General features: G+C 38.5%; 1 protein-coding gene across 1 annotated transcript in view; it reads right to left on the reverse strand.

Moving 5' to 3' along the window:
- Positions 1-6,781: 6,781 nt before the first annotated feature.
- Positions 6,782-18,554, reverse strand: part of LOC127415073 (ski oncogene-like) — a 77,647-nt gene continuing 65,874 nt past the window's right edge. Inside the window, exons 2-7 of the mRNA XM_051653562.1 lie at positions 14,025-14,144; positions 13,392-13,507; positions 12,076-12,353; positions 10,271-10,599; positions 9,861-10,091; positions 6,782-8,120 (exon numbers count right to left, since the gene is read on the reverse strand). Of these exons, the coding sequence (XP_051509522.1) occupies positions 7,923-8,120; positions 9,861-10,091; positions 10,271-10,599; positions 12,076-12,353; positions 13,392-13,507; positions 14,025-14,144 (1,272 nt within the window). The 3' untranslated portion in view covers positions 6,782-7,922. The remainder of the gene's footprint in view (positions 8,121-9,860; positions 10,092-10,270; positions 10,600-12,075; positions 12,354-13,391; positions 13,508-14,024; positions 14,145-18,554) is intronic.

The raw sequence follows: 18,554 nt of genomic DNA on the forward strand, positions 1-18,554 counted from the left end.
ATTTTTGGGTGAACTATTCCTTTAAAGTCCTTGTGATTACAATCCCTTGATTTGGGGTGAACTACTCCTTTAACCCTGAGAAACAAATGGTGCCTCGCAGTAGCCTTTATTTGAATATAATATAGCTTGACAGCTAAAACCCTCATGAATGCTTTTTGTTTGCGTGTGGCCAAATCCAACTCAACTTTTACATGTCTCTCATTCTCAGCTACAAAAACTCTATTTAAAACCTGCTTCCAAACCAACCATCCTTTAAGAGTACTTACAGGCTTGCTATCTTTATCCTGTGAAATCCCTCAGCAAGAAAGCCCACAGTATCTCTGTATCCCTACTACATGCAGGCTCACAGCTAACATGTTCATCCACTCACAACCACAGTGGGAGTTTAAGGGCTCCAAACGTAGCCCAGCAGGGCCGCACCCTGCATGCTGTAGGATGCTTCAGGAAAGAGTTACTGCTGAGGAATCTCCAACTGTGGGAAACTTAGTTATGTCCTCCATGTGATTTCCCTACTTCTGATAAAATAAAATAAATATCTCTATATCAAAAATTTCAAGTCATTGGCTATGTTCGAAATAGAATATTTGCTTAAAGAGTTAGTTCACCCAAAAATGAAAATTCTATCATCATTTACTCACCCTCATGCCTATAGAAGACGTTTCCCGCCACGTAATAAGGCACTTAAATGCCTGGCGTACGTTGAATGCCGCTTTGGTGAATAAAAGTATCAATTTCTTTCCATAAGAGCAAAATCTGTATTTTATATATATATATATATATATATATATATATATATATATATATATATATATATATATATATAATAGGCAGTTGATTGAATGCTTGGACACCTCCGATAGCATAGTGGGTGGAATTTTCAGACGATCCCTTAAGTACGCCAGGCAATGAAAGCACAAAATGTTCCTACTTCCTGAAAGATATTAATGAAATAAGTGCCGTGAGATATCTCAACTGTCTCTATGACAGCTCTAGACTCTGTAAACAGCAAGCAAAAATGTGTCCGCGTGCCGCGGTCTCTTTACGCTTTCTGGCTGTCAATCATTTTGCGCATTATTGAGGCTTATGCTGCCTTCATGTGCTATCGGAATTATCGGAAGTGGTAATTATGAGTACGTCGCATTCAAGAGCTTTGTTGCTGAAAAAAAAACAACAAAAAAACACATTAATTCATATATATTTCTTGAGGAATATTTTATTTTGACACCATAAAAAATATTACTCAGCTTGCTGACGATGATGGAATTTTGGTCAAATACGAGCTATTTTTACGGTGTAAAAATCTACAACATGTATCAAATGGTTGCTGATATACAAAAATGAATATGACTAAAACAGTAAGCGCTTACAAATAACTGTATTTAGAAAAATAAATAAAACCTGTCACTCACTACAGAAATCGTAGTCTCCTCCGCCATGTTGAAAGTTTACGACTCCTCCGATCTCGGAAACTCAGGTATCAAAATGATCTCTGAGTTTCCCAGTCCTAATTATGACTTGAGGGGTCTTTCATGTGCAGCTTCCGATTGGGAAACTCCTATTAATGATAATTCCGATAACACTTGAAGGCAGCATTAATGCCATTTTTATGCCAAGTTGCTCATTTGGTATTTTTGGAGCACGGGGAGGGGGCATGGCTAATCCAACAGCTCATTTTGTGGAAAATCTAAAACAGAAAAAATCACTTACAACACTTTTAACTTGACACTATGTTTAAAAAACACGCCGGTTCTTTGTGTGATGCTGAAAAAAAACAGCATAACGGTCAAAGACGTCCGTCTGTAGCATGTGTACAAAGGAAAACACTGTAATGACAGTGAACTGTTAGTCTTCTGTTAGAAAAAGACCTGTCTCCTGACTCCTGACTAAATCTATTCTTGCAGATTTACATCTCTCCTAAGGGACAAATCACAGCCCAGCGCTCACCCTGACCAGGAGCCCGGGTGACAGGGGCGCTAGCCCTTCATGCACAGAGCTTGTGATGGAACCACTGGAGAACACCGGAAGTTGTCATAGTTCGTTAAACGCAACTATGGCCGCTCCGAGGTGTATGGCTGAGCTCGGAACTGCGTGCTACCATATTCATACTATTTCTGCCTTAGACACATATGCCTAAAGTAGTAACAGTAGTATGGGTAGTATGGCATTCCGAACTATAGGCAAGCCTATGTGTTTTCACAGTCCTTAAAAGTTTTGGCTGCATTTACGTTTGGAGACTTTGACTGCATCGTGTATCAACGGTTAAATCTAAACTCAACAAAGGTTACAAGTTGTTTTTCGAGAGTTATCTGCACGAATACGAAGGTAAGTCGATGAAAATAAATTATTATTGAGAGGTTGTGCATTAAATCAGCAGGCAAATATTTATGTATTAAAGGAACGATCTACAAATCTGTCTCCATAAATGGTAAAAATGCAAAAAAGAGGGCACAGTTAACAAATATGTGAGTTGTACTTGGTGAAACTAATACCTGATGGGGGCAATGCAGGATGTGAAGGAGTGGAGAGACCCACGTCCTGCTCCATCTGACTTCTAACCCTGTCAAACACACGCTCTTGTGTCGGTTGTGATGTGTAATCCTTCCACTGAAACCATGATGGTACAGCTCATATTTCAAAGCGTTTCACAAGTCAATATATGAGCGACTGCTGTAAGTCCTCATCTTGAAAATACTTTCCACAGACGAAAGTGCTTCCTCATTTAATAATGAAGTTATCTTTGCGTATAATTGCCTGAACCACCGAGCTCATACAAAGTTCAACATCTTTTGGAAATTCATGGAAACACAAATCCTGACGTTTTCTTTTAGAATTTGCGCAAATAGGAACACTGTAGTGGCACTGGTAATTACTGTTCTTCTCGATCGCTGCCATCGTTTACCCAACTATGACGACATCCGCTTCGCAAATGCGGAAGTGTGAAAGGGTCCATATTATTCAAAATGTTGGTATGTAGTTCTCTGTCTTTTCATTAGAAAGGAAAATAGGAGGCGAACCTTTGTGTGTAAAACTAATAGTTGACTCTTTGCATGTGTGGGTGGGTATGAGTTGTTTGTGTTCGTCATTCATCTGTCCCTTGGCCCAGGAGCATCTGGACTGAGAGAAGAACCAATAATCCAAATCCATGCTTGTGGTCATTCCCCTGAGAGATTAAAGGAACTACATTTCCCATAACATCACTCAAGTCTTCATCAGAATCCAGTCTGTCTGCCTAGACGTCCAGTCACACACAGGGTCAACTGGAATCGACAGATGCTCTTCCCCAGTGGTACACTGATTCAATAATGCCATTACAGTTCAATGACATTGCTTCTCCCAGCTGTCTGATAGCACCATTTTTCATTTCAACAAGAAACAACTGCCTAGTCAAAATGACTGTCTAGCCATTTTGTCTCCTCTTATAAGAAGCAAAAAGTTGATAAGTTATTTAAGCAGTAGCAAGAGCTCACATGAGCAAAAAGGCTGTTGTACTGAATATCAGCACGACTGCAAGCGTGATATTGCTTTTATACAAAAACAAAGTTAATATAACTAAATTACATTTAGACACAATATGGAAACTTGTAATCTATTCACCCCTTAAAGGAAGATTTAATTTCATGTTTGATGTGTCTCTTGAATTATTAATCAGCATGCTCCATTGATCTGGCAACAGTTTGCTGAAGAACTGAAGGTATGTTACTTTAAATGGTGACAAAAGCTCTGTCTTAGGTGATCATTTCACCTGTTAATCAGAAGCAACACAAACTAGCAGGATTAAGACATCAAATTAAGCAAAAGGTAAGAGTTAAAAAGAATGCAAAGATTTACAATTATCATTGCAATACTGCAGTCATATGTACTCCAACACAAATTATGCAAATACACAATTTTGCTTAATTTGTATTCTGTTCAACTGAGACTGAAGACAAACAAATGCAACAAAAGACATCTGGACAAACAACTTTATTTTTGATTATGGGTCTATACACTGTACATCCTGACATTGCAGTATATAAGCCGAACTACTCTCAACTCTAATCTCATAGAGCTCTCTATCTTACATTATAGTCCATGTGAAGGGAGAGGGACCAGTCTTAGAGGGAGATATTGGCCAGATCAGACTGTATAAGCGGCATCAGTAGAAGAAGAAAGCATACATTAATCTCTTACATAAAAATAATTTCAAGAGTTGCAAAGTTTATAGTATATTGTTATAGCAGCAGTGAAGGGCTAAGAAGATATATCGGTATGGGAAACAAAGAAACAAATTGTTAAAACAAGTACAAAAGTATGTGGATGTCTGATTCAACCAGAATTTATGTATTTGATATTCAGTTGAACATAACAAAACTATTGATAACTGGAAAAAAAGGCATTTACCATAAAGATTCTACTGAACATTGCTTTGTAGCATTACAAAAAAATAAAAAATACTGAATATGCTTGCGTTGGGATTACAACCTTTGAAATTGTTTTTCAAACATTTTCTTTCTTTTTAAAAACACAACTAAAATATTATGCAAGGTTTTTCTCATTCTGAAAAAAATAAAATAAAAACAAACACAATATACATTTATGATACATTTTTTTTGTAAAATGAAAACAGCCATTTACATAGATGAATTTGTACTTTTATTGTCCGACTGGCTATTTCTGTTCATTAATAAATGATGTTATGTCATTATTGCTGTGTTGTAGCATTATTTGTTAGCCAAAATTGCTGTTTTAGAAAAAAAAATCCACATTTTTAGTATTATATGGAAGCAAGGAGCCTTTCTGATCAATTTCTCCCTTTTTCATAGAAAACCATAAACGAAGTAAATTACACATATCAATTTACATTTAAAAAGAACTACAAAACAACCTCATCTGAAAGAATAATTTTTTTACGTGTTGTTTTTTTTTTTTTTTTTGGTCTGAAAAAATGCACAGTCTCTTGCTACTGTTCTTTAACACACTGAGCGTCCTTTTTAGACCACTGTTTAATATCTTTGCCATATCCTGCATTGTACAGGTCAGGATATCACATCATTTCAAAGGCTCTTTTTACATCTATAGCAAATGTAACCTCTTAAATATATTCTGTTTATTCCTTAAAAACAGAGAAAGAAAAGAGTTTATTTATTCTGTTGTACATTTAAAAGCTATCTTAGTATAAGATTTAAATTCTGTACCAGTGGCAATTGGTGCATTACATTTTGCTATGCATTTCTCTTTTATTTATTCATTTTTGAAGAAAACATTAAAGGAATACTGACAAAATGGCATTAAAACCTATCAAATAAGCTGCGGCTTGCTCTTAAGCAATGATAGTCAAGTTCATTCTGGCAAAATGGGGTGAGCCAAAAAGCGTAAAAAATGCACCAGAGGGCCCCCCCCCCACACACACATGAGAGTGCAAATGGGATGGCCCGCTCTTGTCAGCTCACCGCTGTCTGAACAATTGTTCCTCTTCTGGAACCCCAAGGGGCCAAAGACAGGCACTTGAGGGTCTCCAGCATTGCATATGCACATAAGTTCTATATTTAGCCCAAGAGTAATGGCGTTCATGTGTGTATGTTTGCGTGTGTGATTGTTAAGAGCTCTTATCATGAAATTTATTGTTGAGAGGGTTTTGCTTTCCTTTGTAGTTAATAAAAAAAAAAAAAAGATTAAAATCGCTGTATATTGCATAACACAAAAAATTACATATACAGTTTTTAATGCCCAATAATGAATATACGAATGGCAGACTTTATCTTTTCTTTAAATTCCATGCATATGAAAGAAATTACATAAGCTTGCTATTGAAAGAAGGAACATAAGACAAGCAATAAAATATTCACACAATCTGAAAAAACATCCGTTATAACATCAACAAGAACGACAAAATGAAAAGAGCCAAAACATTACATACATTCTGATTGCATTGTACCCAATGTATATAAATCACTTATAAAATATATGTATTTTCAACAAAATCTATTTCAGCTAAGTTTGAGAGCATTTAAAGATTAAACCATCTAAACTTTCATTCATCCATTCTTGTCTGGTTTGTACACAGTAATACGCTCTTGCTCACAGCAAACATATTTTAGCCAAGAGGAGCACCTGCATTGTTTTTTAAAATCCCTTTACCCATGCTGGACATACATGTGTCTGACTCCTATTCGTTCCGAACGATTTTATATTTGATTCTGAACCGTTCAAAACACGTAGGAATCTAGAAGAGTAACAATAACACTTTTGCAACGATTATAATCGTATTTCGATAGCTATGATACATTTTTAGTTAAAGTCGGATTGAGGGGACAGTTCTGTGTGCGCTGTCCACATCTGAGCAAGCAAGCATGTAGATCCTTTTTTTAATTCTTGCGGTTTTATTTATTTACAATAGTTTATCTTAAACACATGATTACATTGCATTTATTGAAACTGCATATAATTAACAAAAATGTTTATTCCAACTTTATACTTAGGAATACTAAACTCTCTGAGATAAATGCGTGGGAGAGTGTGGGAGCATAATGCGTTTAGACAGTATTTTGTAATGACAAAGTGCGATTCATTATTGTAAAGTAAAAAACAAAGCGAAAACAAAACAAAAGAAAAGAGAAACATTTTCATATTTACATATTATAATTTACTTAAAAGAACATTTTGTAATTCTTGATCACATGACACCTCCTGCCCTAGAAGCCATATATAGTATATATATATATATATATATATATATATATATATATATATATATATATATATATATATATATATATATATATATTATTTTTTTACATTTTTTTTTTTATCCATGATCTTGAGCCGGGCCAATTCTCATCACCTAAGCCCACAGATAAGCACTGTATGAGTGTTTGTGTTTGAGCTGTGGTCATAGCAAGAACAAACCCAAACCCTCACAACCCTTACAGAGCCACAAACCGCCAATGCCACACAGACCCCAAACTCATTAAATGACCCACAACGCACACAAACAGTAACATCAAGCATGTGTTTATGTTTGGGTGTGCACATGTGTGTTAATGTGCGTGGCGTATCTGTCTAGTCGTCTGTACACACACACACTATAGCTTGTGAGGGGGAGAATTTGTTAGTCATTTAAAGAAAGTGCTCATAGCTTGATCATAACACTCACTTGAATACAAATATCTCTCCCCGAAAAATTACTCCTTGGCCCTTCAGCATTCTCCTACCCAGTATTTCTCTTACATAGATAAGTGTGTGGTTTTGTGTAACTATTTGTCTCCATATCAAACAATGGCTTCTTTAACCAGCATGACATAAGAGAGAATTCTTTTTTCTTTTTCTTGACTTGTAAAAGAAGAGAAATTTGAGGCTCTGATAGTTTGCAGAAGAAAGTTTTTTAGTTTCATACGCACTCACTATGAAGTCTCTTAAATAGCTTATTACAAAGTTAATTTTTTTGTAACGTACTTCCCCAAGGCGAGTGAGGGGACAAAAGGAAACAGGAATTTCAGATGGGATGACGAGTCCTTTTCTCTCAGACAACAACATAGGGCAGAGAGCATCCTTTAAAGGTCATCTTAAAAACTGCTGTGTAAAATGTTTAACCGCTATCACCAATTTATGGAATTTTATGTCGTAGAAAAGTCTTTGTTTTAAAACATATTCAGTTTCAGGCACAGTTAGCATTTGTGCTATTGTATTCTTCCTTTCCATAATCGACTTTTTGCATTTTATACTTGTTATTTTCGATTGGAGACGAGGTGCATTTCAGTGCTCTTAGAGCAACACATTTTTTATGTGTTAAGTTCAGGATACCTCCGATTGGCTCCAATTTTGTGCTGGCTTGGAGCAGATGGGTGGTGCTTACCCGCATGCTGGTTGACGTGATTGGGCGGTAGGTGCTGTTGATCAGGGCGGTGTTGATGTGGATTGGGCGGGGTCAAGAGATAAAGACAAGGTTAGTTGTTGGAGTCTTTGGCAGGTGGGGGTGCTGCATCTGTGCCATTCTTGCTGGAGCTTTTAGGCCAGAGTTGTTCCTGTAGCTCCTTTACCACTCTTTCCAGGTGCTCCCGTGCGTCCCGTTCCTGCATCAGTTCGGCTCTCAGCTGCTCTCGGTCGGTTTCTGCATGCTGCAGCTTAACCTGCAGGTCCTCAATCTGAAAAGATAGGATTAAGATGAGTTCCCAGTAATAAGCTACTTTTTCCAACAAGTACAGTGTATAGCATGACAAAACACTACATCGTTGTCTTTTGTCACATTGTATCGCACACACAGCTTTGCCAGCGAACAAGCTAGGACAAGTTGGAAAGTGTGATTTTTCATTTTGTTATCGTTCGAAGAAATATTCACCAATTCATTTGACCCTGTGTGACATTCTACATCTTTTTTTTATTTTTATATAGTGAAATATTTTGCTAAATGCTGCTGTTCATCACTATGTCTTTGACTCAGTTATATAAATTACACTGTTTTCTAGTTTTATTAGTGGTATTCAATGTACCAGTAAATGGATAAGTTCAACTTTAATGCTGTCACCCTATTTTAGATCCTCATTGTTTCTGTGCCAGATAAATACTGCTCTGTTGTAAATATGAAGGAAATCATCTGACACTGATAGTTATACAGTATATTTATTAAGATATTGCTCCATTAATGTCAATGTAGTTTGATTGTTCTGCAGCTAATTGTTTCCAAATGTAGTTTAAAGTAATGTTCTGAGTTTAATAGAAGTTAAGCTCAATCGACAGCATTTGTGGCATAATGTTGATTAACACAAAAATTAATTGTCCCTTGTTTATTTATAATAAGCAAAAATCACAGTTACAATGAAAATGAAAGGGACCAGTTCATAAACATTAAAATACACTGCTTCAAAAGTCTAGCCACAAGATGTAAACATCATACGATTTCATTTAAAACATGATTTTATTTAAACAATAACATGAATTTAGTGTGATAAAAATCGCTTGCCAACCTTATCTGTGTAAAGTTATTTCCAATACTGGGATTACAGGGTTTACAGACAACTAAGTAGTTATATTAGATATAATTTAGCACAGATAAGTTTAGTACGTGATTTTATCCCACTAAAATTATGTTAACAAGTATCATGTTAACGTCTTGAGGTTATACTTTTGAAACAGTGTGTATTTTAAGACTGGCCCCATTCACTTCCATTGTAAGTGCCTCACTGTAAACATGTTTTTATTCTATATAAGCAAGGGACGACTTTGAAATATATATATATATATATATATATATATATACATATAGGTAATCAACATTATGCCACAAATGCTGTTGATTGTGCTTAATTTGTATTGAACCTGGGACATTCCTTTAATTACTTTTCATTGAGTAGCTTGTTGTTTGTGAAGCTACAGTTTCAAAGTAGCTTCTCTAGCGCTGATACACCCATACACACACACACACACACACACAGCCAGACAAACATCTCAGTGTCGTCTCTATCTTCTTGTTTAGTCTGAAGCACACATCCCTGACAGGAAGTAACCCTATTTCCTCCTGAGAAATTAAACGTATCTCACATGAGACTTGCAGGGCCACACCCAGTCTGAGGGTTCAGTTAAATGTGTGTTGTTGTGGGTGGTGTGTCATGTTACATGTGTGTAAACATACTTTTGATAACTCATTATATATTCATTTGTTTATCCAAAGCCACTTCCATAACATTTCTAGGACAAGGACAGTCACTTCCTCTGCAGCAACCTGGGCTAAAAGCCTTGTTCAAGGGCATAATAGTGGTATATTAATCACATATTCAAGGGTTTGAACCTACAGTCTTATGGTTACCATCCCAGATCTTTAGGCACTAAGCTACACCACCCACTCACATAGTGAATGTGCATGTATCTGTATATGTTTGTGAACTAACCTGAGTGGAGTACTTGGCTCGCAGGCGGCCAGCTTCACAGCCCTTGTCGCACACTCGCAACTGTCTGGCCTGCTCAAGTTCTCTCTTCAGCCGTATACGTGACTCGTTGGCCTCCCTCATTTTCCTCTCGCATTCGGCACGCAGACGTTCAATCTCCTTCCGCAGGTTTCTCTTTGCCTCGGTCGCCTCGCGTAGCTTCTCTTTCTTAGCAACACGTAAAAACTCCAGCTCCTGTGGAGGGCAAGAGAACTGATAATTCCTCACTCTGTCTTCTAGATTTCATTACTTTCCATTACTTTTCCAGGCCTGGAAAACATACATTTAGAAATCCCTCACATTTCCAGGTTTCCCATGACTGTGGGAACCCTGAAACACACATAATGCAAGAAAGTGTGTATCTCTGTGTGTACCTGCTGGAGGCTCCGTTTGGCCTGCAGGGCGGATCCAAGCTTCTCTTCCTGTTTAACCCTCATCTTCACTATTTCATGCAGAAACTTCTCCTTTGACTCTTTTGAGTCCAGGCCGCTGTCCAGTGCCTGTCTTAGCGTCTCCAGCTCTGACTCCAGGTTCATCATGGCGTGCCCCTCCACACCAGACACCAGGGGGCCTTCAGGGGCCCCACTGGCTGGCGTCAGCACTGCTGATACGGGGGCACCAGGGCCAGAGGGAGAGCTCAAGTCTTTAGCAGAGCTCGAGGATGTAAAAGATGGGGAGGAGAGGGAGGAAAGTGATGATGTCACTGAAAAGAAAGGGAAGAGACAAAAGAGTCAACGGTTATTTAAGGTTTTGAATGTAGGAACAGAGTACGTAGACTTTATGGGTTTGTATTCTGACAGCAATAGTTAGAGATGGGCGGATCAATGCTATATGACATTTATCATGAAATACTGAATTTTGATACTTCCCATACTCAAATAAAAATATTGATCATGAATATTATCATGAAAATGTATGCATTTCATAAGTTACAAAGTGAAAAAATGAACTTTGCCATGATTTGTCAACTATTTCTCCTTCCGATCATCTGAACATAAGCAAAATTTATGATAATTAATGGAGAATAAAATAGGAGTCTGGCAGTTAATTGGCAGTTAAGGCCTTTTTAAAAGTTAATAATAGCTTTTTATCCTCAAAAACATTACAAAAAACGTTCCATCTACTATAGGTATTTGTACCGATATCTGTGATATTGGCCTTGATAGTACTTGGTTTCGGATCAAGACAAAAAATAAGCGATATCGCACATCCCTGGCAATAGGATCACTCTTTTTTTCCTCTCCTATTCTTTTCTCTGTTTTAAAATAAGCATGTAAAGGATGGGGAACAAACCCCTCATTCATTTTCTGCCACATTCCCACAAGCTTTTACAGTTTTATTCCACGTCTCTCCAGAGCGCTCAAGGTTGACTGAAAATGAACAGAGTGCAAAATGAAGTGTGAATGTAATCTTAATGTATTTAAATGAGGCCTTTTGTTGCACAACACAGAGTCATAATCAGGTGTTTCAGTTCCCTCAATAGTACACTCTAAAACGTGAAAATATACAAAATACTCCTCAGACAAGTCGAAGGAATGTTCCGGTTTCAAGAAAAGCCTTATCAACCACATCTGTAGCATGCGATTGATTTCCACTGCTAATTATTTAGTCTTATTCCTCAGTTTGTGAAAACAAGCATAAAATGGTACATGTAATACACTAAAATGGAATTTTAAGGGCAAGACAATCTCAGAGGTTTGAAAGCAGAAATGTGCAGTTTATATTTTTTGTTAAAGTGCATATATTAATTTCTTTGTAAGAGAATGTGTGTTATTTATGCTGTGAAGTTGTCTAAATTGTTCTTTTAGTGTTAGGACTACTAATCTACTCGGATGAATTTATGGTTATGCGCTACTGACATACAGAGTGTATTATTCCTCTAAGTCAACAGTACCATTCTGATATCCTTGATGTGAAAATTCAGTGTGTATTTTTACATTCATTCCAGTGCAATGCCTTGCCCCTTAGACCTAAATGCTATTTTTTTTTCCTTTTGATCAGGGGTGAGGGAAACTGAGGGATGAGTCAAAATTATTTTCTGTGGTAATCAACAGCATGCACAAATGCTGTTGTTAAAGCTTTAAAAGATAGTTCACACAAAAATGACAAGAGGGTGAGTAAATGGCAGAACTTCCATTTTAAGGTAAACAATCTTTTTCTCAACAATCGCTTTGCTCACATTCTTCACGGCTGTCCACTTCCACCTCCACGTCTGATTCCCGCTCCTCCTGAGGGAGCGGCAGGGGCTTGCTGGCCGTGGCCGAGGGGCAGGGCTGTGGGCTAAGGTGCGTCTCTCCAGTCAGCTTCCTCTTCCTCCCATGGCTGGCACCTTCGCTCTCTGCCCCTTTCGGGTGTGAGGTGCTGGGGGCAGAAGGAGATGCCTGTCCCCTTTTCTGGAGAGGTGTTAAAGCTACATTGGGGGCCACGGCACTCTCCAGACTTTTGTAGTTGTAGATGCTATGGGAAATGATGTTGAGTGAGTGAGCAGACCATTTTAAGTGACCGTTCATAAATGATACACAGATATATTAGAGCACACTGGCATGGACTGTTGTATTGCTGTGCTTGTGTAATGGTGTTACCTAACATCTTAAAGAGTATGGGTGATTTAGAAGTGAATAATCCAAACCAAATGGCAGGATGACAGAAAAAAAGCATCGCTTCAGCCCAAAAACAAAGGGTGGGGAGAGAACAACGACCATTTCAAGCGGTTTCGGAGAAACCGCCGAGCTGAGCCTCGAAGCGGTGACTCACCCAAACCATTTCCAGTTAAGATAGCATAGTTTAAACCACATATATCTAAGCAAACAATGGTCAACAAGCCTGTATCATGATGCTCTGTAATGAAGAGCCTCCAAACCTTTTGCTGAATCGCTTTAGACTAACCACACCCAAGCATGAGTAACAAGCTGGTATTGTGCACACTTTCACTTTTACACAATTTAACATTTACACATCCTGACTTAAGGTTACTGTTACAATCTAATCTACATCATCTTTTAGAACATAATGGTTGCACAACTGTTGAAATAAAGCAAAATAACTCTCTAAAGAAAACATACTAGAATTCTTTGATTTCGTAATTAGTTTCAACTGATTTAACTGTTGTTGGTGCTGCTTATGTAAGTGGACAAGTATACTGTTTAGTCGTCATTATAAAAAAAATATTTGAGCAGTATTCACCAGTCAGACTCGTATATTGAAGAACAATATTTAATTTTCATTGTTATTGTTTATTTGTCATGTAATATGCTAGGTAAACAGATTTAGGTTACTTTTAAAAATGTTGTGGGCTACATCATCCTTCATAACTGGTAATGGATGCACAATCGTTGAAATAATTATGTAAAATAACTTGTCGAATATCTAAAGAAAATAAATGTTTAAGTCTATTATCTTGCAGTGTGTTGATGTTTTCAGCTGATGTAAACAAATTATGTTGTCAATGACTTCTGACCACTGTCTGTGGCATTTAATATTGTTAATATCGTTTACCTGTCACGTAACATGTTCGCATGTCTGCTGACTCCCTCCTTGTCGCTTACAGAGATGTTCGGAGACCATGGCCTGAATGCAGAGGGTCTCTGCCTGGGCTGGATACAGTTGATCCCCTGAAGCAAAATAAATAGTTGTTAGGTGACGTCTTTAAGCATCACAATGACACATGCACATTCTTACGTTCTTTAAAAAGACCAGATGAACAATTTTTGTTGCACACAGAGAACACAGGCCATCTGAACTGAAGGCATCAAAAATATTATTTTATGAAATGCTTGCTGAAAGTCCCGCTAGAAGAATGATCGAGCAGTATGAGTACTTTGAGGTTGTGGGGTATATTTGAAATCGGAGAAGCTAGCCTATTTCCAGGCTCTCTTCATTTTAGGAGAATTGATTTTTGAAAAAAAAAAAATCATCAGTTATTTTGGGTTGAGATCTCATTTCAGAAGAACCTGATTCTCCGTGTTGGCAAGAAAACAGTTGCCTGGCTCCAAAAATCCTCTTATAAATGGCCAAATGCCAAATAGGCTTTTGTATTATTAATCCATAAATAAAATAGAATAAACTGAACTCCGAACTCTCGTACAACTAATCACTTGTATCTTATGAAAAAATAAAATGCTTTGTAACCTTATTGGCTGATGCAGACAGGGACCGTAGCCAATCAGGTTGCTTGTCTTTGTCTCCTGAGGGCAACTGTGCTGGAAAGTCATTGTGTTTGGACTTCTTGGCAGGAATGGGATCAGACGCCTAGAGAGAGAGGAACAGAAAGTGAAAGAGAGCGAAAGGATGAGTGTTGCTCTCAATAGGAAGAAAATGTATCAGCAACACACATGAACTCATTACCATTCAAAGCTGATTTGTTACATATCATGTTTTTGTGGTTTTAAACTGCAGCTTCAGTTCAGTACACATTGTGCTGCCCAGTCGGGCGTTCTCATAGCCTACAGTCCTCAGCATAGTACAGTACAGTAATAGCAGAATCGATGCAAGCAGTTGGCCACATTAAATGAGAGTTGAGCCAGAGGGTGTCTATCACCTTAGACAGAACCATGAACCGTAGGACACATGTGCAAAGGGAAGGTATCTGAAGGCTCAAACTGTGACCGTTAAATTTAGTATGAGTGTTGACAGTGTGTGAGACCATGTACATGTGTATGACTGAGGAAAAGGTCCAAAGTATTGTTTAAATGCTTAATATGTTGACAGTGCCATCTGACGTTGCCACGTGAGCAAGCAAGAACACACATACAAGCACATGCACTCAATAATACACGTCGAGGCAGTATTAGTTTTGCTCAGTCACTAATGGTTGTGAGATTACCTCACTTTTGCTGGATTCTATACTGACTGCAGTGTGCATGGTCTAAAATCCTCAAACATTTATAAAAAAAAATAAAATAAAAAAAAAAAAACAATACTGAATTTTCTTTTCTATGTACCCACTTGCTCCAGAAACATTTCAAGTCTATTAACACAAGATGGAGAAATGAAAAGGTGGGGCCGAATGCAATCCCAGACCATAAAATAATGCACGACTGAAGCCTGTAAAAAAGTATACAGTAGTGGACAAACAGTATCACCCATTGGTTGTAAGCCAGTGCCCACTTCGTCTGGAGGACTTTGAGAGCTTGTGAGAACTATTCTTCGGTGAGAGAAACCTAACTGACAAACTGCAGCCTGTTTCACTGCAGCAATCCTGCCTGGTGCCCTAACTGGCCCATCATGGGCTTCTGGGTAAGATGCTTCCAACTGGGTTGGATTGCGTCAAACAGATTTGACACAGTTAACCAATCATCAGCTGAGACAGATAAAATGATCTATGCGACAAACTATTTCCTTGCAAGTTAGTTACTGTAGACACAAGACATCTAAGGCAGCAATTTTAAGGAAGTTTCACAGTGGCAAAAAGAAAGAAATTCAGTGAAGAAATCAATTACTTTAGTCTCAGAGTGAGAAGAGAGTAATTCATGCAAAAGAACAGGCTGTGCATGGAATCAGCCCAATGGTGCTTGCATACATAAATGATTGCATCACCTATGACCTCATTTGGCAGGCTGGTCTATTGGGTGTGTTAAATTTACAGCATCAGAGCATGATTATCTGACCCCGAATGCAGCCACTTGCCTGTGTTTGTTCATGGATCAGACTGCTGACATAATGAATTAGATGTACAAAAACCAAACTGGACCTGCCTGTCTGAAATTTTCATTTGCTAATGGATGCCTATGTCAGAGTACATTGCAGCTAGCAAGTTAATATTCTAAAAAAAAAAAAACACAAAACATTTTTGTACTTTTGTTCACATGATGGAACGTTGTTTTTGCAAACCTAATGTTTTTCCTCTACGCCCTTGCCATGTACCATTCCCAATGTAATCACTGGATTTGCAGTGTTATCTGATGTAACTTATAAGATCAGAACATGTGTGTTATCTGACCTTAAAGTCCACCGTGCAGGAGAGAATTGACCTCTGAATAACATCCCTGTAGCAGTTAGTTAGTAAATGGTTTAAGCTCTTCCTTATTCTGTGTCATCCAGTTGGACCCTCTAAGGTCCCTCTAAAGCACATCAGCCCACACCAGCAGTCTGACATTTATTGAACAGCATGTGGGGTCAGGTCACTACATCACTCTAGGCTCTCTCTCTTACTCTTGGCTTGATTCGTCAGCCTGCAGGGAGGACCGCTCCCGGGTTCATTGGGAGTTGACAAGATGGGGCAAACAGATGGAAAAAGAGAACAAAATGAAAGACAGACAAGGAGAGAACAAGATGGATAGTCAAAAAAGTAATGAGCAAAAGAAGTAGAGAATGAGCCCTTTTCCCAAATGACTTGTGAAGTCAAAGAGACCAGAGCATGTCCTATTTATCATTAACGGACTCCACAGCATACTTTTACCCACCAGCCTATACTCCAAAGTGTACCCTTATAAAAAAAAGTACTGGTACAGTATGGTAGAGTGCACTTATTGTACCCTGGTACTCTGACATGTGGTACTGAAATTCATGAACAATTATATTTATGTGGTACTCCAAGGTACCTTCAAGGATAGAGTGGTACTATCATGGTACATGTAAAAAAAAATGGCAGTACCATAGTACAATGTCAAAAACATGGTAGTACTATGGTACAATGTCCAAAAAAAACATGGTTGTACCATGGTACATGTCCAAATACATGGTACTACCATGATACATGTCCAAAAACATGGTAGTACCATGCTACAGTGTCCAAAAACCATGGTAGTGCCATGGCACAGTCACAGTGTCCAAAAACAATAGTAGTACCATGGTACAGTGTCCCAAAAAACATGGTAGTACCATGAAACAGTGTCCAAAACCAGTTATACCATGTACAGTGTCTAAAAACAATGGCAGTACCATGGTATATGTCCAAAAGCCACGGTAGTACCATGGTACAGTGTTCAAAAACCATGGTAGTACCATGGTACATGTCCAAATAAACAATAACCATGGTAGTCCTATGGTATATGCCCAAATAACCATGGCAGTTCCATGGTACAGTGTCCCAGTAACTTTGTAGTACAATGGTGCTTTTGGTGCCGTAAGTGTAGACCCAGAGGGCTGATCTCAGAATTTGGGAGAGGGCAAGAGAAAGAGATACTGTATCTTTTAATATTTCTAAAGGTTATCTAGTTCCTTTTTCCATGTCTGAGTTTGTCTATCAGTGTCTCTATCTATCAGGTCTGTCTTTTTCACATTCATTGCTTCCTCTTTCCTTCATCTGATGGGTGGTAAAGGGGCCCTTTAAATTTCTCCCCAGGTTCCATTCTTAAATTAATCAATGTGCTGAGGGTGCATATTATTACATATTTTATATATTTATTTCATTGGCAGCCTGTGCAGCATGTGTGTATGTGTGTTTGTATGTTTGTGACAAAAAGGATGCTGCAGATAGTCCAAAGCAATGTGAGACTGGCAGACAGGATATCACACCTCTCAATAAGCCGGACCAAGCAGCATGCAAGAGACATACTTAGACATGAGTTCAGTTCTGAAACACACACAAATATATAAATTCTCTGTCTTTTTTGTCTTTCTGAGGAATCTCATACCTCTCTCGTCAAGCTATCTTTGGCATGGATAGACCGTATAGATGCCTTAAAAGTAAGGGTTGACTAAATATGACACACACACACACCAAAAAAAGGAGTGTACAGCACGGACAAGTTTCTGCAAAGCTGTTTGGAACTGCAGGTGTCTAAGAAGGGCAGGGTGAACTGTTAACACACACACACACACACTCAAACTTTGCTTTGCACGTAGGTGTGAGAATGGTGGAATAAAGGTTTCATTAGTTCGCTCGAGGGTTTTTGTCGCTTGCTTGAGGGATGACAGAGGAAATGTGTTTTGAAGGGCTGAACACCCACACAACCGTTACACATTACACACAATTAACCTACTAAACAAGCCAATAGAGTTGCTAAATCACCTCTCCTGTCTTGCTGTCCCCATAATGCCACCCACCCTCTAGTCCTGCATTTCCGGTGGCACAGATTTCAGGATTTCCCTCCTAAACAAGCAATCCCGCTCCAAATCGCACATGCTCATTCAGTATATAACTGACAGAAATGTCCCGTTGTGACCCTGGTAATGTAAACATCGTCCTAAAGTCTCTGTGATATTACAAACTTTTTTTTTCTTTTTTTTTCTCCCCTTTTCTCCCCAATTTGGAATGCCCAATTCCCAATGTGCTCTAAGTCCTCATCGTGGCATAGTGACGTCAATCCACACATCTTATCACATGGCTTATTTAGCCCGTTACAGCGGAGACATAGCGTGTGTGGAGGCTCACGCTATTCACCACGGCATCCACTCACAACTCATCACGTGCCCCACCGAGAGCGAGAACCACATTATAACTACCACGAGGAGGTTAACCCAGCATGACTCTACCCACCCTAGCAACCGGGCCAATTGGTTGCTTAGGAAGCCTGACTGGAGTCACTCAACACGCCCTGGATTCGAACTTGCGACTCCAGGTGTGGTAGTCAGAGTCTTTACTTGCTGAGCTACCCAGACCCCCGATATTACAAACTTTTAAAAAATAAAGCAATAAGCCACAACAGGCTGTGCGTGACAGGGATTTTACCACTGTTAATAAGCATTCTTAAGCACAACGTGAAGCCAAAGAAAAAA

Source organism: Myxocyprinus asiaticus, chromosome 24 (genome assembly GCF_019703515.2).
Source record: "Myxocyprinus asiaticus isolate MX2 ecotype Aquarium Trade chromosome 24, UBuf_Myxa_2, whole genome shotgun sequence".
Taxonomy (NCBI): Eukaryota; Metazoa; Chordata; class Actinopteri; order Cypriniformes; family Catostomidae; genus Myxocyprinus; species Myxocyprinus asiaticus.